This window comes from Drosophila eugracilis, unplaced genomic scaffold (assembly GCF_018153835.1).
Source record: "Drosophila eugracilis isolate 14026-0451.02 unplaced genomic scaffold, ASM1815383v1 contig_498, whole genome shotgun sequence".
Taxonomy (NCBI): domain Eukaryota; kingdom Metazoa; phylum Arthropoda; class Insecta; order Diptera; family Drosophilidae; genus Drosophila; species Drosophila eugracilis.
Genome location: NW_024573369.1, coordinates 1,886,805 through 1,912,138, shown reverse-complemented (window position 1 = coordinate 1,912,138; position 25,334 = coordinate 1,886,805). Strand labels below are relative to the sequence as shown.

General features: G+C 38.3%; 1 protein-coding gene across 1 annotated transcript; it reads right to left on the bottom strand.

Moving 5' to 3' along the window:
- Positions 1-5,057: 5,057 nt before the first annotated feature.
- Positions 5,058-24,863, bottom strand: LOC108118084 (homeotic protein ocelliless). Its single transcript, XM_017230631.2, has 4 exons — positions 24,306-24,863; positions 16,067-16,420; positions 13,719-13,873; positions 5,058-6,458 (listed from the first exon to the last, which is right to left on the bottom strand). The coding sequence occupies exons 2-4, from the start codon at positions 16,245-16,247 to the stop codon at positions 5,163-5,165; spliced, it is 1,632 nt and encodes a 543-aa protein (XP_017086120.1). The 5' UTR covers positions 16,248-16,420; positions 24,306-24,863; the 3' UTR covers positions 5,058-5,162.
- Between the last annotated feature and the right edge of the window lie 471 nt (positions 24,864-25,334).

Genomic DNA, 25,334 nt, shown 5'->3' with positions numbered 1-25,334 from the left:
AATCTTTTCGGGGGATGCTTATATAGCTTATATAGCGTTGAGGTTTTTACGTGCCGCTAAAAGGCGCAGCGCGCGGAAGATTAAAAACAATTTCCTGCCCTGGTTAGGGGGTAGCAGGGGGTGAAGCATCTCAATTTGCTGGCTTCCTCGGGCGTGCCACCGTCCCCCCATCAGAGAACAAAAAAAAAAAAAAAAAAACGAAAACCCATAGGAAAAACCCACAAGCAAACAACCTGCGAAAAACGAAACCCAACCAAAGAGCGATTCCTAGACCAGCAAAATGCACTCGACGAAGCCTCATAAATACCGAATTAGTTGGTAATTCTATAAGCAACACGCGCCCATTGATGACGACGACTGCCGATGGAGATGGATTGCTTTTCCTCGGGGTTCTGGTCTTCTCTTCTACTATTTCTCTTCCATGAAAATAGAAATGGAAATGGAAAAACACAACAACAAAAAAAGAAATGGAAATGGGTCGCGTGTCTAGTCAGATAGCAAAAAAAAAGAAAGAAAGAGAAAACCATTCGCCATTCGAGATGTTTGAGAATCGATGGAGATCGGACCAGATAGGATAACTCCCCATATATATATATATCTCTTTTGGACTTCAGCAATCTACTAACAATCTGATTGAGCCGCAGCACGTGCCGCCAGCTGGTGCGACAATTAGCCGCAAATGGCAAATGAATTTCCCAAGCATTTTCATTAGCATAATTAATCGCAAATATCAAACGACAGCGGTCGACGTAGATTAACTTTGAAGTGAGCTCGTTAAAATGCTTCAAAAATATATATATATAAATAAAAAAAGGAATAACTAGGTAGTTATGGTGAGGAATCTAAGAGCCAGGCCACTTTAGCTAAGTTTATGGCTTAATAAAGTGGGAAAAGCGAGAAAAGTTCTTGGCAATGAAGGAGTAACATGTTGAGATGGCTAGAAATCCATGAACTATTTAATATTCTTAATGAAATATATATTAAATATAATTTTTTAAGATTTCTCTACCCTTAAATAAGTGCAAAAATATCAAAAATATTAATCAAATTTGAATTTTTAACAATTTTAAACCTTCCAGAAACCCAAAACTTTGCCAAACTTTTCTTTACAAAGTAAATAGTAAAATTTATAGTTAAAATATTAAAATTTAAAATCTAAACTCTTAATTTAGAAACACAAAAACACTAGTTTTTAAGTTATTAACTTAACTTTAACTTTTCATGCCGACGGAAAAGTCTTTTCTTTGAGTTCGCTGAACCCATTGAGAATACCCTTCATAATCCCCATTTCGTTGAGTGTATTCCATGGGTGTATTTGGGGCGTGGCAAGTTTTATGATCTGAATTAATGGTTTATGATGATGATGGCTGACTCCGGGCTCGCCCTGTTTCGTCCAATTCGCTTTGGACTCGGACTGCAAATGGGAATTGGATTGAGAATGGGAATGGGCATGGGTTTGGGTTTAGGTTTGGGAATGGGAATGGGAAATGGCACTGCGACTGGAAGTCTTAAGTTTGGAGTCGCCTCAATTGTTGTCAAGGCGCTGACGGTCGAAGGGCTTTTAGTTTTTTTTTCTTTTCGTTTTCGTTTTCGTTTTTTATTTGGGATCAAGAGACGCGTGCCCCACGGCTGCCAATAAATGCCGCAAAAGGCAAACAAACAGCAAAAGCCACCGCCACTGGGAAATCAGAAGTGATTTTGGCTTTGGAATGTTCTGGTAGCCAACGGTTAGAGGATCGAGTTTTTTTTTTGCCCAGCCAAATTCCAGGGATAAGCGATGGTAGAAAGGTATTTTAGCCTGCTAGAAACTCAGGTGTGTATCGATGGAGTTAGGAGCTTGAAAGGTGACTCAGGCGAGGAGTTTATAAAGAAGTTTATTAAGGAGAAGTTGTTTGGGAGAAAGAGGAGAGAGAAGTTCTAAGGATCATTAGGTAAACTAAAGCATTGATTAAAGTATAAAATAAAAAAGAAAAACATATATTAAAAGGAGAAATAATAAAAGAAAATTCTTTTTCATATAAGAAAACTTCGCTTGAAGAAACTTTAACAACTTTTAAAGTTTAAGTTTGAAGTTTCCAAGTAACTTAGCGTATTTTTTAACAAAATTGCACTAAAAACTTGTCATATTTTTCATATTTTTACTTCCCCTTCCCCCTCTGTATATATATATGCCCCAAAAAACATATATCTTCTGTTAATTTTCCTTTAAAATCTTCCCATAAAGAAGCAAGATTTCCATAGAAAATTGAAAAATAAAAAGACGTTCTCATGTTTTCTTTATATATATATTATTCATCTGATCATATTTTTGTGAACTTTTTACAATTATTTTAGTTTTTCTTTCGGTTTTATAATTAAAAAAAAAAAAAGAATTAACCAGTTTGCTTAAACGTTAGCATATAATTATACATAATATATAATATATATATATATATTATATATATTTGCATGTATATATATATATATATATATATGGGGATCATATATATATATAATCATATATATGCTGTATATAGATCCGCTCTTAAATATTAATAACTAATTTTGTTTATCTTTCGCCTTCATCATCTTTTTTTTTTTAGCTTAAAATTTATCCCGCGGAAAAAAAATGTTCTTAGTTTAAGTGAATTAAATGCTAAATATTCTTCGATTTTTCCTTACATGCTTTTCTTTATGAGTGTCGTTGTGTGTTAGAGTGTGTGTGTGTGTTAAAGTGTGTGTGTGATTGTGTTTTTTAAACAAATTGTTAAGCTTAAATTACAATTAAATTGAAATTAAAACTAAACAAAAAATTTCAGAAAAACTTCATTGAACTAACTTTTGTTTTTTGTGTTTTTGTTTTTGTTTTTGCCTGTCTGTGTGTTGTTGTTGTTGTTGTTTTTGTTTCTTTTAATATTACAAAAGTTTTTCGTTATTTATTTATATATATATATATATATATATTTATAAATCTTTTAGCATACTTTATGAAGAACATTTACACACACATATATATATATCATTATATATATATATATATAGATTTTTATATATATATATTTACCAAGAATGTGATTTTTTTAAGGTTTTTGTACACGTTTTTTTATTAAAAATTATTTTAAATTATTTTATAAATATTTTCTTGCTGTCGCTTTTTGTTTCGCTTTTGGATTGTGGCTTGTTTTGTTTTTTGTTTTTGTTTTTATTTGCAATAAAATTTCCTATATATAATATATATATATATATATATCAATCAATCAATCAATCAATCAATCGTCGTGTTTAGAGCTTTATCATTTGTTTTTATTTTTACTTTTAATATATATCATTTCGAGTCGCTTAATTGCTAAATACTTTTGCCTTGCCCTTAGCTGGGCTTTTCCTTGCTTTAATTTTTACCTTTTACTTTTACCTTTACTTTATTTGATGCTTTTAAAGTCTGAAATGTTAATTCGTTTTAGCTGATTTGGGTTTGTATTCTCTATATATCTTCTATATGTTATGTATAAATATTCTTGTTTTTTCGCTTTTCTTTCTTTTTGTTTTTTACCTTTTTTACTTTTTTACTTTTTTGCTTTTTGTTTTTGTTATATAAAGACGACAAAATGATGATTTGAACTTTAAACTTGTTTTTTTTTTTTGGGTTTTCTCACTTTTTTTTAGTTAGTAATGTTATGTTTTTAGTTTGGTTTAAAGAACTTGAAATTGGAATTAAGTTTTTTGTTTTTTTTGTTTTTTCTGTTAGCTTTATGATATGCTGAGCTGGCTGGTGATGGTCCAGCTCTGGTTTTTTTCTCCCTTTATCTGGCGATCCTTCCCAAAAAGATCACCAAAACCCGCCCCTGGCTGTACCATGGAATGGTCTACGTATTGCATTTAAAAACTTTCTCCTCTCTCCTTGCTTTTCTCTTACAAATAACGCCCTCGTCTTCATAACCTTTTCGTGCCTGCATCTCTCTCATTTCCTCATTTGGATTTTCTAACAAATGTTTTTTTTTCTCATGGGGTTTTTCCTTGTTTTATCACTCATTTTCTTCGTTGATCCTGGCGGCTTAAGCTAGGTCTATAATACCTATGTTTAGTTATAGATTTACGTTTATGTCTTGGGCTGTATATAAACTTGTAACTCGCTTTTTGTTTTTCTTCTTTTTTGTTTTGTTTTTTTTTTATTCACGTTTCTCCGCTTTTTACACACGCTTTCTAGTTTAGAGGGGGTTTACTATGTATAATATTTATATATATATTTTTTTATATATTAAAAAAAAAATTCTCGTTAACTAAAAAAAAAAAAAAAGAAAGAAAGTGAAAGTGAAAAGTATATAGAACTTGTCCCTCTGAGCTTTTCCTTTTTCGATCATATTTGTTGGGGTTTTTCCAAGCATTGAAAGAAGGTTTTGATTTTCCGAAAGTTGTTTCGATTTTCTTGGTTTCAAGTTCTTAAATTTGCTTGATTCTTCTTGAATCTATAAAAACCTTTCAAAACTCTTGACTTTCTTGCTATATTTGTTGTATTTTTGAAATATTTTTAAGTCCAAAATGGTAACATAAAAAAAAAGGGAAAATAAAGTAAGGAAAACCCAACTTTTGCTATAAAAACAAGTTGCTTTTATATGAGTCAAGAAGAATCTTTAAGAATTCACAAGAATCGCATTTTTAAAACTATCTACAGAAACCTTAAAAATGTTCCTAGCCATATCTATAAGCCAGCAAATATGATCGTAAAGGAACTTAAACCCAGAGGCCGTAATATCTTTGAGTAAGTTCTGAGAAAGCAGCAGAGTTCTTTATCGGGGGCAATGTTGTTCTATCTTTTTTAGGGTGTGTGGATATGTATCAATATGGCAGATAACCATATGTCTGTATCACCCAAAAGTTTAACCAAAAGTGTGATCCAGGTGCTGATGATCCTGTTGATGCGGCAGTTCCTGTTGATTCTCCTCCTCATGGCTATGATGGTCATGATGATGATGATGCTGATGATGTTGATGGTGATGATTCTGTTGAAGATTCTGGAGCTGCTGCTGCTGTTGCTGTTGCTGCTGCTGATGATGGCCATGTTCCAGTTGTGGTGAACTATTGCTACCAGATCCGGAACCCGAACCTGAACCACTTCCACTGCCCCCCGAATTGCTGTTGTTGTTGTTGTTGTTGTTGCCACCGCTGCAGTATTGGAAGAGTAGGTTCTACACCATATTCGCATACTTATCCTGCGGCGACATGTAATCCAAGCTATTCTGTGAGAATGCCTGCGCCGACACGGTGCCCGTAAACGATGGCGATGGCGATAGGCCAAAGTTCGAGGCCGTATACCCCGAATGTCCCATATTATAGTTGACCTGATTCTGATTGCTAAAGTATTCCATTTGTGAATAATAGCTTGGCGCCTGGGCATAGTTATTGGGATATTGTTGATATTGATTATGCCAGAAATTGTACGAATCATGATTGGACATATAGGCCGCTGAATGGGCTGCTGAATGATGGGCGGACTGGGCCGATTGGGCGGCATGTGCCGCTGCAGCTGCCGATTGTGGCGACATTGGTGTGATGGGCGGCGATGGTGTGGTAATGCTGCTGCTGCTATCCATCGGTGTGATATTGCCACCCGGTTGCAAGAGACGTGGATTGCTACCGGCCGCCGATCCATAGATGCTATGATGATGATGTACTCCAGCTCCGATATCTCCGCCGGCATCTTTTAGCTGATCATATGGCGAACGCAATAGATCCTGTGACACGCCTACACCAACGCCAAGACCAGCGCCAACGCCAACGCCCAAATTGAGACCACCGGTGGAGCCACCGCCACCACCGCCGCCGCCGCCGCCGCCACCACCTACACTCGATCCATAGCCGCCGGACAAGTGCTCCTTTTTGCAAACGATACTAACCGGACTGACCGACGTGGCCGGTGTGGGCAATAGTGGCGAGGAGTTCTGATGGGCGGCCGTTACATTCAAGGCGGCCGCTGCTGCCGCTGCCGACAAATGTCCGCCCGCTTGGCTTCCACCGCCGCCGCCGCTGCTGCTGCTGTTGGGCGTTGAATTACCGCCACCTTGGTTATTGTTGTTGTTACTGTTGGCCGATTGATTTGTACCGCCCGAGGCTGCCGCCGCAGCGGCACTCAAAAAGGAACTGTGGTGCGTCTTGATCGATTGGGCCGCTGCCACCGCTGCTGCTGCACTGGCCGCCGCTGCCGCTGAATTGTTGCTGTTGTTGCCATTCGAATTTCCACCGCCGCCACCTTGTTGGCTCGACTGTGAGTTACCCTGCTTTTGGCTGCTCTTGTTGTTGCTGCTCTGTGAGTTGTTGTTGCTACTGCTGTTGTTGTTGCTATTGTTGCTGCGGCTATTGGCCGATGAACTGCTGCAACTGCCACCGCTTCCACCGCTGGCATTCTTCGAGCTGCTCAAACTGTTGGATTGCTGTTGCTGCTGCAACTGCTGGCGGCACTTGGCGCGACGATTCTTGAACCAGACCTAAAGGAAAATATAAGAAAAATCAAAAAGGAAATTAGTAAGGATTATTGATAGATTTTTAAGGAATTTTCAAGTTCCTTTCTGATTCTCCTAAGACTGAAGAACTTTCCACTTTCTGTGCCACAAATTTCCCTTCTTCAAAACCATCTCAAAACTCAACAAACTCAATCGACCATGGCCTTAATTTCAATATTACAATTTCGTGGCTAGTCAAGCAAATCATGTGCCTACAAAGGCTCCCCCCTTACCAAAAAAAGAAAAAGCCTTAAAATCGAAAACAAGGTAAAACCGCAAACGAGACAACAATTTACAAAATCAAAAAAGAAATATAAAAAAAAAAAGATAAATCAGAAATAGAAGAGAAAATGCTTTGAAGTTGGAAACACCAAACCCACCCACCCTGAAAGTTCCTTTGAAGTTCATTAGAAGGACGGAAATCAAGTTGTGTGTTTTTTTTTTAAACATTCGCCAAATGTTGTCTAAATTTCTGCTAAAATTTGCAAAAATTCCCAAGCTTAGAGTGCGTTCTCTTCTCTAGTCAATAATATTATGAAATTTGCTGGCAGTTCATTAAACGGAATCAAAGAAAATTAAATGGGAAATCAGAGCAGGGCAAAGTCAAAGCCCAGAAGGGGATTTACGAATGTAAAATCGAATTGAAAATTCAAATTGAATTTGGAGTTTTTTTCTCCCCCCCCTAGTTTTAAGGGGGTGTGGCAACAGTCTTGTGCTGACAAATAATGAAATTTGATACGCCTTGTTTAATGCTCTTTTTTTCTTTTTTTTCTTGCTGGATTCCCCTTGCCATCGTCCTCATCCAACGTCCCCATCAAAACGGCAATGAAATGCTCGAGTGGCCGCAGCCGCGTGGCAAGTGTTAACTTCGGAAATTAGGGGGGGAGGATGGAGTCAGTGGTTGGGTGGGTGGTTGGGCTGAGCGGTAATAAATTCAGCTGTTTACCAAAGCACAAGCCATTAGCAAGCAACACCAACCCCAAACAACAAATCACTGAAATAACATTTGCCAGCCAGGCAGGCAGTCAGCCAGCCAGCCTGCTTTTCCATGCTTTTCCTTCTGCTTTTGCCTTTGCCTTTCGACGACTGCTTGGCCAGCACTGCTTGGGCTTTGATTTGTGCCGAACAGCGTTGCCAGAGTGTTGGGGTATTGAAAGTTTATTAAAAAAATAAAGATTTTAGGTTTTTAGCTAGTTGTTTTTGAGAATTCTGATAAAGAAAGTTCAAGAAGTTCTAATTTTTATGGAACAAGAGTTGCCAGATTATCGTAAAAATTTGAAAAAATCTTTTTCTTATTAACATTTTTTCAATTTTTTTAATTTTTATCCATTTTCCTATTTACAAACCTACTTTTAAGCCTCTTTACTCCCTCAAATAGCTCAAATAATACTCAAAGTTAACCTTCCTTCTTATTACTCCCCATTCTGGCTATAAACTAGCTGATATAGCTGAACTGGCACTTAGCGGATTGTTTGCAGCCCCTTAAGCATAACAAACAAGGCTAAGTGAATTCCTTGCGCTCGAGTGTGCCGCTTTATGGGCTGTTTATTGTTGTCCTCCTGTCTCCGGTCCTCCTCCACTTCTCAAATTCTCAAGTTCTCCGCTCGGTCCAGAAGGGATGCGTTTTCCGCCAAAGGGGACGGACGCATGACAAGTGGGTGGTTTATGGGTGGTTCTCGGTTGCCGCATGGATGGATGGATGGGGGGGAGGAGGAAGGAGGAGTGATTCCGTGTGACAATATAATCGAGTCAATTTTTTGGCCGCCGCCGGCTGTTGATGTAACTTTTCCTCTCTCTCTATTTGCCAGCACACACAGCGCGTGACTTTTTGCACTTGTTGTGGGTCCAGAGATCCCTTCTTCCTATATATATATGTATATATTTCCATCCCCCCTCTGTTTGGTATAATTTATTCATTGCTCGCCGGGCAAACTAATTGATGTGGGAAAATTGCAGCCGCTGGCCATTGGCACACGCCCACTTTCACGCCCACGCCTGACAAATAAACAAACAAACGCAAACACCCAGTAAAGTGAGACACACACTTGACTAAGGCAAACACACTCGAGGCAAATTGTTGAGGCTGCTGTGGGAAATTCCGGCTCTTCAAACTTCAATTTCCCGAATTTTCTTAAGTAAACTTGAAGGTTTTTTAAGGAAATGGTTTTGTTCTTTAAAAAGTTGGCTATTTTGATTGAAGGAAATGAGTATTTTCTTGGTTAAAGTTAAGAGATAGTTTAGGGAAAGGTCGTAGGACATAGTTTTATGGTTAGTTTACACTTTTCAGGGACTTTACTTTAAATTCTGCTTAAATAACTTCCCAATAACTGTACTGCACTATCAAAAACATCATAAAATCTATTTACTTTCGAGATTACCAATTAATAACTCCAGCAAACTAATGCTGTTTTCCCTATATCTTTTTTATTTACTTGATTCCTGGCTGACTTTTAACTTCAGCCTTCAGCTAAACCCACACACTCCACACTCACACACACGCTCATAATTTCCAGCATTGCATTAACAAATTGAAAATTATGCATAAATCTCGCCACTCGTCTCCCATCTCCCTCTAAGCTCCCCTTCCCCCCCCTATATATAGTAGGCAATCGTTTGGTCTCTTTCGCACTGAATGGGTACGAAGCGTGGAAAAAGAGTGGAAATTGTTAATCCGCAATGGGAAAATTAATTTTATAAAACAGCTGTGTGGCAAGCGGCAAAGTTTTCCCTGCGCTCCCCTCTCATTTTTCGCAGCAGCAGCAGCAGCAGCAGACAAATCCTTTTGCAACAAAAGAAAAAAGGGAAAATGGAAAACGTATAGAACAGAAAAAAAAAAAAGAAAAAAAGAGTTGGCTAAGTTTAGGTGCGCCTCTAGCCCTCTCTATCGCACTCATTGCTGCTGCTGTCTCTTTCTAGCACTGCTTTCCAACCCCCGACGAAGAACAGCTGAAAACGAGGCGAAAGTATCTCGAATCTCTGAGGTGACAAAGGGCTAGGGAGGAAGGCAGCTAAGGGAAGGGGTAGCTCATGCTACACCATGCCAAAAAAAAGGATAGTGTACATAAGACTAAGATCTGATAGTGATTAGTGATATGATATGGAGGCTATATTGGTAAGCAGAAGTGTCAGATATCTGATTAGTAACTTTTATAATAGCAAAAACTTTAAAGTTTTGAGTACCTTTAATGACTTAATTAGGTTAATGTGATGTATCTATGAAGTAGAAGTAGAACTTTGGCTTATATTTTTGAAAATAAAGAACAAAAATTGTATAGAAATAGCTATTTTAAGCCATTCGTATCTTCTGTTATGGCAGGGCCTATGATAATGTATCAAAAATGAACTGATCTTATATCAAATCATATCATATTTCATGTAACTCATCCATATTATCACCAAAACTTCATATATAATACGCTTTCTGACTAAAATGTAGAAGAACTTAAAGATTTTTCTTTGCAAAAAGCACTAAAAAGTTGTTAGTTCTCAAAAATTACAACTCTTTATAAAGTTTTTCAAAGTAAGTTTTATATCTCTAACTTTTCAAGAACTAAACACTAAAAGATCATTAATTCTCCTCCTAAAAATGTCATTTCAAACTCCAAAAGTTTCTTTCAGTGCACAGGATCTCTACGACTGATTATTAGGGTTGCCTCGCTGACTGGAATCAAAATTGGGATTGGGATTGGAATATTGCCGCTGCCGCTACTGCTGTTGCTACCGCTGTTCCTGCTACTCCTGCTAATGCTCCTGCTCCTGCTCCTGCTGCTGGTTTCCCAGTTTCCCCCGTGATTTATGACTGCCAGCGATGGCAGCCATCCGAGACCACCGAGGACCAAAGAGAGAAAAGCAAAAAAAAAACAAAAGAAAGAAACCCCCTCCGATCCGCACACCCTCGAACGGCGAATGAAAACATTTTGGGCGTAAATGTTTGCTCTGTTCTGGTGCAGATAAGCTGCGTAAAATTATTACGTTATTTGTATTGGTTGCAATCAACGCCCTCTCACTTTGGCATCGTTGGCATCGAGGCATCGTGGCATGAACCAACCCCGGGTATCATCCTGGATGGAGAGGAGGATTGTGTGGAACTCGCTACTGGGCCATAAAGATGCCTATCATTCAATTAATATTTACCAGGCCTAAGCCCCCGTTCCTTCCATCTGATTATGACTCCGATTTCGTTGCAGGGATTCTGATTCTGATTCCGATTCGGATTTCTCACTCTATCACAATCTCTCTCTATCTCTTTCACACGCTTTTTGGAGGTAATGATTATTTATGTGAAATGATATTCTCTTCCACTGACAACCCGGTGACCTTTCAATGGGGACCCTGCTGCGCAGCCTCAATGGTTGATCCTTTCGAGGTGGTCTATTCTGGAGTGAACTATTAATATGGTCCATAGTTTAACATCTTATTACTATAACAAGATTATATTTTAGTTATTATTATTATATATTCTTTAAGAGTATTCCTTAAGCTATGTCTTTCGTGCAAACTGAAAACTATCCAGCTGAAAAATGAACTCTTTTTCCCCAGACCCGTCGGCAGTCGTCTATGTTTTTGGCTCGGGCTGGCTAATTGAGTTGCTTGGCTTCCTTTGCAGTCGGAAACACGGCAGCCCCAGTTTTCAGAGAGAGAGAGAGAGAGAGAGAGACCCCCAATCTCCTCCTCCTTCTGCCCAAACCAAAAGCCAAAACGAAAACCAAAAGCCAGACGCCTTGTAACAAACATGCAAACGAATCGTGTTTGCTACTCTTTTCCCCGCTTTTTCACCATTTCCTTCCATTCGTTTGGGGTTTTGTAAGGTTTTTCCTAGTTTTCCTGCCTGTAATCTGATATGTGGCCAAAGTGTGGGTGGATGGGTGTGCGTGTGTGTGTGTTTTTATAAGACCGAATGCATTGACATGTTGCGTCACTCCAAAGACACGGCAGGTACAGTGGCTCAAAACTAGAGATTTGAAAGCAAATTTAATTGATTTTCATATAGAAAACTTAGTTTACCTATAAATTTAGTTCTTATTAAGCTTTTCATTTGCTAAACCTTTGATTATGACCACTGTACTTGTCTGTCTGTGAAAACATTTTCGAAAAGCAGCCAAGCCAGAGCGACAACAACGCTGGAAACTATCCAAGAAGAAGAGACAAACATGAAAATGGAAAATCTATACAAATGTCAATTCCCAGCTCTACACCCTCCCTCCCCCCTTTACTTCCTCTCTCTGTCTGTATATCTTTCTCCCTGCTTTTCTCCGGTGTGCATTACTTGGAATCAATTGTGTAAAAAACGTAACTTTGGTCAAAAAAAAAAAAGAAAGAAGAATACAAAAAAGAAAGAAAGTCGATTCATGGGACATGTGCAAGGTGTCCTTGCAACAGAGAGCTGTGTTCTTTCTTTCCGTTCGTTACCATTCATACCTTCTCCTCCCCCTCCTCCTTGGACATAGAACGTGTCGTTTTTCATTCCAAGCCGACCATTGCAGGGGCTTCCTTAATCGCTGTTGCTTTTTTCCGACCAGCGAGGTCTTTAAAGTCGTCTTGTTCTTAACGGCTTTTTTTCTCTCTTTCACAATACAGACGGCATTTTAAAGCCTGTTAGTTACTAACTACTTAGTATCTCTTGGAGTTCAATTGGTTTTTTATCTTGTTAACTTTCTAATATCCTCAGTCTGGATCTGTCAGCTTCTATCTACTTCTTCTTAACCTAACTTTACCCAACATTACTTTCCCTAATCACTCTCATTAATTTAGTTACCTGATTCTTTGGCCACTGCTGCTTTTGACCCTGCAATGTCACGTCCTTAAACTACTACTACATGGACAAAGGCATTGGCAAACAAAGCGAGGGCAAGCAAAGGCAGAGGTAAAAGCAAACAAATCGATAGATCAATGTAGTTGCCAATAATGTTTGTTTTTGTGCCTCGACTGTGTATGTTTTCATTGCAGTTTCCCCCAAAGGAAACACCGATCGATGTTGCGGCTGTGTTTGCCCAAGAAATTACCAAAAGGAGATGACAGTTTTTCCATCTAACCGGAAACTGCGATCGTTTTTGGGCCATTTGCCAGTTTTTGACACGGCCAACGGCGCTAAGGGAATTTGTTTGTTTAGGCCCCAGGCCCAGACCCAGACCCAGATCCAGGCCCGATCATGGACACCTAAATAAACAGGCAGAGATTGAGATCTCAGCCCTATTCAGCCCAAAAAATTGAGTTGTACAATTTGCTGTCATCGTGAGCTCATCTGTTGGCTGCCGCTGCTGCTGCTGCTGATGATGGGTAGAAATTAGCGCAAATTATGCCCGACTAATGCCTTGAGCAAACTTCAGTTACGCTTTTATTTCAGCTATCCAATATCCTGGAGGGGTGACTTGTCATACCCCGCAAATACTTTCCGTAAATACGAGAATTTATACGCCGCTTGCCTCGAAAAGGGGGAACAACAACGGAATATACTTCTGCAAAATGGAATGGCTCTATTTGCATTGAAAGTCATCAAATCTGTGCGCTCCATATGTGTATCCCCTGGTATCATCTATGAGTCCATCCCCCCTCCCACATCCCATCCCTATATATCCTCAACTCGACAATCTGTTCGTAGCTGTTGTAATTTGTTTGTTTTATGGATTTCCTTCGGCCTCGGCACTTTTCGAGGGCATTTCGCCTAATTAAACCAACTATACAAGTGTATATACATCTGTGCTGGGTTTTAGTGGGTTAAAAAGCTCACATGTGCGGGTAATGGGCGTGTGCCCAAGGCACTGAGCCTTTAAAAGTCGAAAAACCAGTTAGCAGGTCAGCAAGTGTTTGTATTTGCTTTTCAGGGCGGAGTTCGAATTAAAGGGAAATCGGATATGGCTTTGAATTAACGTACTTTTTGGGGGGTTAGTGATTTTAAGAAGAAAAATCTAACGAATCATGGAAAATTTTGATTTTTATAGGTGATAGATTTTCCTAAAAACTTTCTACAACACTTTCGGGATACCAAATTTCATATCCTTAACAAGCAGAATAGGCTGAAGATTGTTTTAAGATACATTTTTACCTTTATATAAAGACTTTCCAGCAAATTGGCTGCCTTAAACTTGCTAGAAATAAGAAAATTTATGCCTTTATCAAGAAATTCCCCCTATAAATTCCCCTCCAAACCCCACAAAATACCACCACCTTACATAACCTTCTTACTTCCTATCCAGTTTCATAACAATATCAGCCTAGATAACCAAGTTATGCTAGAACTTAGCTTACCTGTACTCTAGACTCGGGCAGATTGATCTTGAGGGCCACTTCTTCGCGCATGAAGATGTCCGGGTAACGGGTCTTGCCAAACAGGGCCTCCAAAACGTCCAATTGGGCGCGTGTGAATGTGGTGCGTTCGCGACGCTGTTTACGTGTGTTCACACCTGGATAGCATAGATCGCATAAAGGGTAGAAAAGAAAGAATAAAATTTATAAATTACAAAGTTCATGAAGAAAAGTTAATGCCTAACCGAATGTGCTGAAAGTTGCTTATTGAAGAGCCATGGCCAGATTAAGTATACGCCATGCTTGTTGTGACTTTTCCCAGTAATATTTTTCGGCAGTAACCGTTATTTTGCTGGATGGCTTTCACTGTGACATTGCTACTGTGCGTGTCTCTATGTGTGTGTGTGTGTGTGTGTGATAGCAACCCCCGAAAAATTCAACGGCCAACCCCTAAAAGAATAAAAAGGACTGGCAAAAGGAACCAACCCCCGTGCAGCAGCCGCCCCAAAAACTCGACTCCCTTTTTTTTTCCACAGTACATAATGTTATATATATACTATATCGCTGTGTGTGTGTGTGTGTCTGTGTGCGTGTGCACTAAGCCGCCGCATTGTTTGCTTTGTCAGCTCTCTCTCTCTCTCTGTCGCTCACCCTCGAAAAACTGAAAAACTCGAATAACCAAAAACATTCGAGATCGAGACTTTTCCATCGGCCCACTCCCTATCTATCTCTATATATTTCCTTTTGTCCCAAATACACCCCGACTTTATATATATCTATATATATATATATCCCTCCCTTTCTGGCTCTATCAAAAATTAATGAGTTAGTCATTTTGGTCATGAATTTATAAATTGAATAAAAAATAAAAGAATAAAAAAAAAAAAGACTTCACTTCACTTTGCAGCTGCCGCATTTCGTCTGTTTTTATGTTTCAGTTTCGTTTTCGCTTTCAAAATGGTCGCCAACTTGGCTTGTTTCTTCAAATACAAACATCTATATGTATATATATATCCCAATATCCAAGCTCAATTAATTGCAATTTGCTGTTTGAGCTTTTTATTTCACTTTTTTTGTTGGTTTAATATTTTGATATTCGCCTTGGCAGAGAGCTTGTCGTTTAATTAACTGCACCTATAAATTTTTTGCACTTCTTTCAAAGGTTTTTTATGGCTAATTTATGGGGTTTCCTGGAAGGTCTTTTAGGGTTTTTTTAGATCAAGTTAAATAGTTCAAGGTTTAGGGAGGGCAATAGTTAGATTTTATCAAAGTTAAATTCAAGTTTTCCGCCCTCAGAACTTTAGTTTTTAAGCTAAAAAACTATCTTTTTTCCACTATAAAATTGATTTTTCTTTCCTCTTTTAACCCATCTGACATTCGGCTTTCTTTTCTTTATAATTTCCCTCCTCATTATGGTATCTTTCATCATATTGTATTACCTTATTATTGCCACCACAACTAACTTATATAACAAGTTAAAATTCTGTCAATTACTTGGCTTATTACAACAGTAAAAACAGTGAAAACACAGCCATAAACTCCAAAAAAAAAAAGATATATATACACAGCCAAATTGATTACGAGTATAAAATTGTTGTTTTTCTTTCTTTTTTTTATGATTTTATTTTTCCTTTTTTCTTCTTTTTTTGAGAGCCGTTCAATAATTTTTGTGTGTCTGTTGCTTTGGCAGAGTCTTTTGTTGGCATTTTGTAGCCAATTTTTTGTGATTTTTGTCAGGTTTTGTTTGTCATTTGCAGCGTCACCAAGCTTCGAAGCTTCGTAAAATAAAATAATAAAAAAAAAATCAGAGAAAAAATACAAACTGGAACCCGAAAAGCTGAATCTAAAGCTGAAAACTTGAAGATAAAGTCGGAGAGGCAGCCGAAAACTGCCCGAAGCTCATTATTCATTTTGACAATTTAACTGATAATGATGCAATATCGATGCGAACTGACATTGAAAGGCAGCAAAGCGAAGAGGAAGCCCAACTATATACAGTGGGAAAAATAGACTATAGTCTAAAGAAGTTAATCCCTATAAAGACTGTAATAATATGAGCAAAGATTGGAACTAAAATGGTAATTGATTGAAAATTGAAATATATTTTCTAATTTCAAAGGAAGTTAACTCTTTTAAACCTCATTAAGCCAGGTCTTTACCTTCTACATACTATCCTGATCTCAAAAACCCTTAAAAAACTCCAAATGAAGTTCCAGTTTTTCCCCTCAGTGTAACCCCAATGCCTTAAGCATTTTGTCTTCTCAACTTTCAGCACATTTAAGCGATCTGGTTTGCTTACGTGAAGTACAAATATATTTTGTATATACCAAAATTGTCGTTGCGATATTTACCCCACATACCTTGGGAGAACCCGACGGCCTCCAGACCATGTGGGAGGCCGAAGGGACCCAGTGATGGCATTGGCATGCCCGGCGGCAGCGGTCCATGGGGCACCGAATGATGCGGATGTGGCCCGCCATAACTGTGCGGATGGGGGCCCAAATCGCCCGACTTGAGGAAGCCCGCCGCCATCAAGGCCTCGGTCGAGTGCAGCGCCACGTTGAAGCTGTGTGTCTCCACTGGCCTCAGGCTTCTATAATCCGTATCTATATGGCTGGAACGATCCACCAGTTTGAACTTGATGTTAGTCCGTTCGATGATTGCCGGGCTAAGGTCCTGCTCAAAGTGTCTCTCAATCTTTTGATCTGTAAAATATCATAAAGTTAGTTTCAATTCCTTATTAAGTTCTTAGGTTAGTTTTTGTTATTAACTGGCGGGGTGGGGTAGTTAACTATTTTTGGTTAAACAAACTGAAATTCTAATCTTCTTGACTTTATATCTCAAAATGATTTAGAAGGGAAAACCTTTTTCTTAATCATTTTAATACTTGCTAAAACCATTTTCCCTCCAGAGATAGGAAATTACATGGGATAGGATTTTCCCTGCCAGTGCAAATAGTTATTAGTCGGCAAAAGTGCCCCCAAGAGATATGAAAATGCGGTGTGAAAAACCTTATTAATACCAACAAATCACTCACAAATCACAAACTGAAATTATCTGTGAAAATTCACTCGGAAATGTTGGTTGTTTGTTTGGTGGGTTAAGCTCTTGCCACGAGTTCCAATTACATTCTAAGACCAAGACCAAACAGTACCGCGACTTATAAGGCAGGTCTCTCGGGACTATCTTTGTATACATATATATATATCTATCTACCTATCTCTATCTGCCCACTCACGATCGTTCCTTCGTTCGGTTTTTAATCCCGAGGTTTGCCCCTATGATGTAAAATCTTCTAATCTGGGCAAAATGCACACCACGGGAAGATTACCCAACCGCCTCCAAGACGAAGATCATCTCGAGAACCGAGAACCGAGAACCGAAGACCTTAAAACGAACCTAAACGAATCCTAACCGAACGAACCGATCCGAAGACGTATTCGGGCTTATCTTGCGGTTTAAAGATCTTTGATCTGCGCTTAGCCGCAGGATTATTTCAGACACTTATACTAGCAACCACACACACACACACACACACATACACACGGGGTGGACACCGCCTGATCCAGGACAATGGGCATTAAGATTAAGCCCAGAAAGAGACAACTAACCAGGATTAAATGCCCTTTGTGTTACATATCTCTATATATACGAATATATATATTCTTTTTCAATACTTTCGGCAGTTTTTCGTGCGAAAACAAAATTAGCACTATTTGTCGGTCGAAGAAAAGTCCAAAAAAAAAGGTTTGTAATTGCGGAATTAGCACGAAGAACTGTCTTTGTTTTGAAATTCAATATATCGAAGAGAGAGAGAGAGAGAGAGAGAGAAACTATTTGTCACATTGCCCTGCTAAAGATACATCCATCGAGTATCGATGAGTGGTATATATGGTAAAAATTTGTTTTGTTTTGTCATGTCGTTTTCATGGCTCAATGCATTTCGGCCTCAAAATGCAGCCGCAAACAACATTCACATCCCGAAAAGGAGAGCGTGTGCGTGTGCACCGAAAACTGAAAACCAAAAACTCAAAAACTCGACCCTGCTGATATATAGCACCCGATGATGCCCAATATGATGCTCCGATTCCCCGATTCCCCGATGTCTGCTGCTGCGATGACAGAGAACGTTCCTCCTGCCCTTCCATCCAATTCCCAAATTACATGCTCACGCGCACACGCAAATTAATAACACATCTGGCTTCAATTCAAGAGCCCAAAAGGAACGTAGCGAGGCTGGGATTTATTTATCATCCTGGGAGGGAGGATTCATCTTCCCGAATCCAACTAAACGGAAGCTGATCAGCCAAAGCCAAAGCCAAAGCTGTAATTGATAGTTTCAACGGGGTTAAGTTGCAAAAGTTGATTAAGGTTAATATAAATATGGCCAGGCACTATGTTTTTAATAAGCAAATGATATGGAAAGTTAATATTTGGTATAAGCTTTGGGAAAATAAGAGATTTTGTTTGATTACAAGCTGGGAAAATGACTTGCTTTGCTATTTTACCGCTTATATAATATATATTAGAAGCCTTTATTTACTTTAAACTATTCCCATAACCCTTTTCTTTTCTTACATTTTCCTTGCCAATAAAAGTTCCCATGGCTCTAACTCTCTTAACCAACTACCATTAACCAAAAATTTCTGAAAATGATTAACAAAAAACCATCCGCAAACTCTCAGCATCTGTCAAAAAAGGAAAGAAAAAAAACATCAAACTGTGACACATTTTTCGGGAACGGAATGGCGATATCTGCGTAGCTCTACGTGATTTTCTAGACATTTGAGCCCCCCCTTTTGGCCTTCCGCCCTCGCTGATTATGAAAAATCATGGTAAATGGCAAAAAAAAAAAAAAAAAAAAAAGAGCCAAAGAATACAACAACAAAAAATAAGAAAACAAGAAGGCCCCGCTGGCTCTTTTTGACTTTTTTGGTTTCTTTCTGTTTTATTTTGAAGACATAACCCATTGTGAGAGCGAAACGAGTCGAGACAAAATCATTTCGGCTGGACATATATCACGTACGACGACCGAACGACACTTTCATTATAAATTCCATTCGGCAATTTTTGTTCCCTCCCCCCTTTTGATTTTTTGATTTTGCTCGATTCTTTTCGAAAAAAAACATACTCAGCTCCTATGATTTTCACTCTCGATTTCAAATTTCCGCCATAAAAAGACTAAAAACAAGAAAAAGATTTCAATTCATTTGTCCGCTCGTAATTACGGTCAAAATAATATTTATAAGATAAACAGCCGGGAGGAAAACCAAATAAAGCCAAAGCCCAAGCCCAAGAAAAACCCCAAGCTAACGATATTGAAGATGCCAAACACACAGCTACCGTGTATATCTATTGGTAGAGTAGGGGCATATATGGAACCCTATATAAACCCGCACATCCAAGTGTTTTGGTTTCACTGATGCTGCTGCTGATGATGATGCTGACTGATGGTCCCTGGGAAAGTCTAAAAAGAAATCGAACTGCCACTTGGCTACTGTTCATTTGGGGCCATGGGAATGGCTCATCGGGGATCGTGGTCGTCTCTCGTCTCCATTTGCCATACGATGATTAATGATCCAACTTTGCATAACTTTTTTTTTGGTCCGCATTTAACTCTCTGACTAACATAACTAAATGGCATATCTATATTTAAGTTAGTCAGTCAGTTAGTTAGTTTTGGGGCCACTGTCTGATGGTGTGCAGCTGTCGGGAGTGCTAACCTGTCAGTTAGTTCCCGCAGAAAATCAGTAGTTAGGTTAGTTAGTTACTTAGTCAGTCTCTAGTCGGTAGTCGCTTCTATTAGCCACCTTAACCAGCCACATAACAACTTAATATAACCGGGCATATTGCACATTTTCCACACTGTTCAACAGAGGAGTGTAAAATGCAATTCAAACTGCGCTTTAAAGATCTATTAATCATCATTTCTAGCAAGCAATGACTCAAACTATTTACTTGTACATGATTTTTAGTCATATTTTTCTAACAAACTCATTTGCCGTCGCTAATTTTATTTTAATAATATCTAAAAATTAAGATCTCTTCAAGGTAACTTAACTAAGGGGGATTTACCAACTTATAATCTTTCCTTAAGACTTTCTAAAACCCTAAAACAAACCTCTAAAACTAGTAATACATCCAAGATCTGTACATTTAAAGTTTCTTCTACTTGCAACTTCTGCTAGCTTGCTGGCTTTGCTAGCCAGTGTAAGCTGCACATTCGTCTATATGGATAACGCGTTATGGCAGCGAAAGAGATGGAAATACAGCAACCGAAAGAGGTGGCAGATGAAAAATGCATTTCTCAGGCTCATTTACATTGAGCCGCAGCTACTGGAATATGCTATATATATATATATATATATATATATATACAAGCATTATATGGACCTGAAACTAGACGGTCCGAAAACCCGAAGTCCGAGTTTCTGTTTCTGTTTCTTGACGACGACGCTGGTCTAGCATAATAAGCCTGTCTGCCTGTCTGTCTCTTTGGCAATAATGCAACTTAATAAATGCAACAAAGAACGAGAAGTTAGTAGCAGCAGCAGCAGCAGCAACAGTCACGTCCCAAAAAAGCAGAAAAAATGAGAAGAAAAAGATATAAAAAACGGGTAGGAAAAACTAGTCGTCGAGTTGCAATTTCTACGCAAATGCATTTTGACATTTAAATTTGCAATTTTCGCATAAAATTATATTTATTTATTCCAGCTGTGGCTTTGGTGAAAAGTGCAACCTTGCTGCCACTGGAGGATCGCGATTATAATGATGATGATGATGTGGAGATATGAATGTGGATGTGGAATCCAGCTACTGACTTTTGACTTTGACGTTGACGTTGGCTGAAGTTTAATTAAGCAACGTGCCAAATAATTGAAAAAGTGTGAAGATTTGACAAGTTTAAGAGGCATTAAAACCCAGCCTCCAACTATAACTATCTATCTTTATATATATATCTTTATATATATATGGCCTAGAAATCAGACGACAACGACGACTAACTGTTTGTGCCGCTGCGACAACTTTTCCACTTGCCCACATTTTTTTAATTAGTTTCTGTATTTTCGCTTATCGCCAGGCAAATTATTCATTATTTTACCTAATCGAATTGACACTTGAGCAGACGGTTGGTGTAATTACAAAGATACTCCATAAGATTGCTCAATCAAAATTAATCTATAGTCTATAGATTAAGCATAATCCTTCATACGAGACGAGAAGAGCTCCCTTTTAAGCTGGGCACTCGACTTAAAATGGCTGATCATCTAGCATAGTTACTTAGTTTTATTGCATAAACAAATTGCTTTTTGCGGTTTCTAATTGCTATTCCATTAAGTCAACAATTAGCAATTTGACAGGGTTATTAGATTAAACTATAAATCTAGTTTAACAAAGAAACTGTATGCTTTTGAGATTGTTAAAGCGGAGATTTACATTTTAGATGATTTATTTGATATAGTTCTGGGAATAAATATATCAATTGTGACTTTTGAAATCTTAATTAGCTGAGCTAACTTTATATTCTTGGTAAAGTAATACATTATATGATATATTCTGTCACTTAACTAATAAAAAAACACAAATTTCGAGTTCAACCTGTTCGGGAAACCCTTATCATTTCATTTTCCATTCACAAACCAAGTTTTCTGGCCAACAAAACCCAATAAATTTCCATAAAATTGCTTTTAATTCAACAAATTTCTGGCTTTACATCATTTTCTCTGCCTCTTCTCACAATTCCATTCAAAAACCATGAAAAAAAAAAACCAAAAAGTATTGAATGAATTGCGCTTGATGTTTTGATTATTGTTGTTGCCCTGTACAAATGATTGCATCATGGACAGTGGACCAAAATATATATATATATAAATCAATAATAGACTAATAGAGTTAAGAGCTACAGAGTCGGGTCAGCAACAACGCCAACAACAACAAGCGGCTAGAAAAACTTATTATTTGACGCATTGTCAATGTGATCTTGATAAGTCGAAACTGGAAATGGAACCGAAATAAATGAAACCTCCGTCTGAGTGATTTCTATTTAAATGGCTTTGTCAACGAAATTTGAGAAGCGAACAGCAGTATCGCGTAATGAGCAAAGAGTGAAGAGAGATAAAAATTAATAATACAAATAATTGGTAAGGCAAAAACGAAGAAAAAACAGTCAATAAGTAAGTAAGGTGAGTGAGTGAGTGAGGGAGTTAGGGAGTCCGAGAAACGCCAAAGATGAAATGAAATAAAATCAAACGGAATGGAAACCTCACTTAAGGCGAGGCGAGGCGACGCCAAAAGAGATTGACAAAAAAGATGACGACAAAAAAGAAACAGGCAACACCCGATATCCCAGGTACGAGCATGTATATATATATTTCTATAGCCGAGTGAGTGCCAAGTGTGTGTGGGAGTTTCGAGTCCAAGTCAAAGTCAAAGCGAAAGATTGGGGCGTGCTAGGAAAACGGAACAATGGTTACCGTTCTACAGTGAGCAAAAATATCATTAAATCTTATAATGAATATTGAAAAAGATTAGTTAAATTGTTCGAACTTCTTGTATTTTGATAAGCTCAAAAGTTAGTTCTAGATTTTATAACATTTTATGAAAGTTTTGAAGTTTTATTTACGAATTTATCTCAATCTCAGCTCCGCCAGTCATCAACTTTTTCAACTCTTTCAATTGATTAATAATCGCACTTTATTTCTTTCAGTGCCGCCTAGAGCGAAATTTACTCATTTGCTTGGGGACATGGATATCCGCGATAAGGTATCAAACATGTCGCGACGCGATCTCGTCGACTTTCAATTCACAATCGACAATGCTCTGGGCGGATGTTATTGTGAATGAATGAATTGGCATTGGTACATTGCCAGTTTGGTTTATTGAGTTATTGGGATATTGCGGTATTGGTATATTGACGGGGGATCTAGGCTGGGCCAACAATCAAGCGTGGGTGACTCCCAATAGATCCCCCAAGAGATCCACAAATCCCAATCCCAATCCCAATCTCATACCTAGCACTCTCAACTCCAATTCGAATGGAGAAAGATGATCATGGGGCATGGGTGAAAAATGAATCGACTTGCATATTAATATCTGTTAGCTTCTTTTTCATATTTCTACTGTTCAGAAAACCATATGCAAATTAATAATAAAAAACAGAACAACAAAGTAGCCAGCGAGGAGTCAACGTATTATTCAGATATTTTAATTTATAGCCGCCGCTTTGAAATTAGACGAACCGATCGGAAATCGGTGAAGTGGGGGACTATATATGTATATATATAGAAAGAGAGATATGTGTGAATAATGTGACCTGAACGGGTCCGTCGGCTGGCTTCTATTGTATCTAATATTGGTTTTCTTAGGGTTTCTTCGCCGCTTCGCCTCTATCACTGTTTGGGTAGCCTTTTTCCGTAGCCACATTTCTCGCTTCGTTTTTTTGTCCAGTCTTCTTTTTTTTTGTTTTGCCTAATTAGGGGAGGCGGCCTTAATATGCCCATTAAAATTATGAAAATCATAACGAATCTCTCGAATCGAGCATTTTCTCACATTACGATGCGGACATTAGTCATAGACGGAATTTCCTGAACAAAAACCCGGTTTTTAAAAAGGCTTTTCGAGACAAAGAGTTGGAAGAACTAAAACAAAGTTAAACACATGGCTTAGACAGTGCCATTCTTGGTCTAGGGAGTCCCCATAATCAATGGTTTCTTATACCAATTTAAGATTCTAAAGACCTATTGAATCTAAGGCCAAATAAAGGAGAGAGATTTTAAAGTGTTTTTGCTTATTAGTATTAGCTAATAAAAACCTCTGCAAGAACTTGTCAAGCTTCAAAATAACTTTTTAGCTTTTCAATTTTAATTTCTAATCATTATTTTATTAAACACGTCTTTCGGGAATCTCTTTAACTTTATGCAATCGCTAGAAACTTAAATAAAAATCAAAGTTCCATGGGAAAAACCCAAAAACAAAAGATTATTTTGGAAAGTAAAGCTTACTTTGATAAAAGTGCTTTCAAAGTTATAAATTAACAAAACTAAATGGAAGTTTAAGAGAAGATATCAAAAATCAAAAGCAATGCTAGTTGGAAATTAACAAGACTTGAGAGTATTCTAAGGAAAATAGCACTGCGTTGTTTAAAATAGGAAAATCATTAAAGAAAACATATATTTATAATGTTTGCTATTGATTATAGGTGAAGTATTAGGATAAGCATAACCATCAACTAGAAATAATATGTCCTTCTTTTCAAATTGTTCGATTTCTTGAAGAAACTTGATGAAAAGAGAACAAACTAAGTAATAAAACCTTACAGATTGGTGATATTTAGTTTATAGGACATAAAGGCAATACAAATATTATATTTATCCCTTAAAAAATTATTGATATTTTTAAACTGTTAACAACCCATTTGCTTCCTAAGATATTCCCGCCTTATTCCAGCCCAAATTCATATCTACTTAGTTCTACCGCTTCCCCCAGTTAATCCATTCTTATCTCTCCGATCCACATCATTCCAAGACTCCTCCTGGTTATATAGATATGTATGTGTCTACCGATTTCTCGATATCGGCGGATCGCACTCACCGAAAAAAAAACACAAACAAAACTAGAAGCAAAACGGTGCTGTTATTCCAATGGTGACTTGTTTTCAGATCCAGCTACTATATGGTTATAGCATGGGTATATATAGATTTCTATATATAATTATATATATATATATATTGTATTCCAGAGATGTTTGTTTTGTTTCTTTGAATGCGATGTTTATATATTGTTTGGCACTGGCAACACGGTAAAAAAACAGATTCTCGTCACTGGCACTTGGATATATCCCCGATATATGTATATATATATATCGTATTACTTAGTATTTCTCTCCGATTTGTTGTTTTTCTATAGCTCTAGGCTATAGTTATTCGATTTGATCTTGTTGTTTGTTTGATTTGAGTTAAGTTTGATTTGCTTTGGCGACGGCGAATTTTGTGTTGTTATTGGCTTGTGCTTGGCTTATCGGCGAACGCGGCGAATAGCGACAGCGATCGAACGAGCGACGTACGGGGCGAATTAGCAACTGAGCGACGGACGACGCACAAAAACAATCCGAGCGGCACGAAAGTTACTCTGGAAATGAATTGCGGTACACCTTCCACGAACGACGGCAGCGGCGGTAGCAGCGCAGCGAGCAGCGCAGAGCGGGCAGCGGGCGGGCAGAGCAAAAGTCGTTCGACCAGAGTCTGCAAAAACAACAACAACCAACGAACCAAAAAAAAAAAAGAGTACGGCAGAGCAAAAAAAAAAACAACAAACAAACAAGCTGTGGTGGTGGTGAGAGCGAGAAAGGGAAAGCAAGCGCGAGCGCCTTGCTTTTAGCAATGGCTGCCCAGTTCTCATCGATGCGTAAGAATGCGACAGCTAGAGTCGTTCTCTGCTTCAGTCATTCACTCACTCGCTGCATCCCTCTTACTCGCTTGCAACACAAACGCTTGGCCAGAACGAGATAACTGTCGATTATTGTAGCAGTTTTCTGAGCAGCTGTATTTACCTCTGTGTTGTTGCTGGCCCATGTGTGTGTGTGTGTTTGATTGTGTGTATGTGTGTGTGTGTACGGTTGAG

Excerpts from the sequence above, each read along its gene's own strand:
- LOC108118084 (XM_017230631.2), bottom strand. The coding sequence starts at position 16,247 with ATGGCGGCGGGCTTCCTCAAGTCGGGCGATTTGGGCCCCCATCCGCAC. Across the intron at positions 13,874-16,066 it reads GTTCTCCCAAGGTATGTGGG|GTGTGAACACACGTAAACAG; the intron begins GTAAATATCGCA and ends TATGCTATCCAG. Across the intron at positions 6,459-13,718 it reads TGCCCGAGTCTAGAGTACAG|GTCTGGTTCAAGAATCGTCG; the intron begins GTAAGCTAAGTT and ends ATTTTCCTTTAG.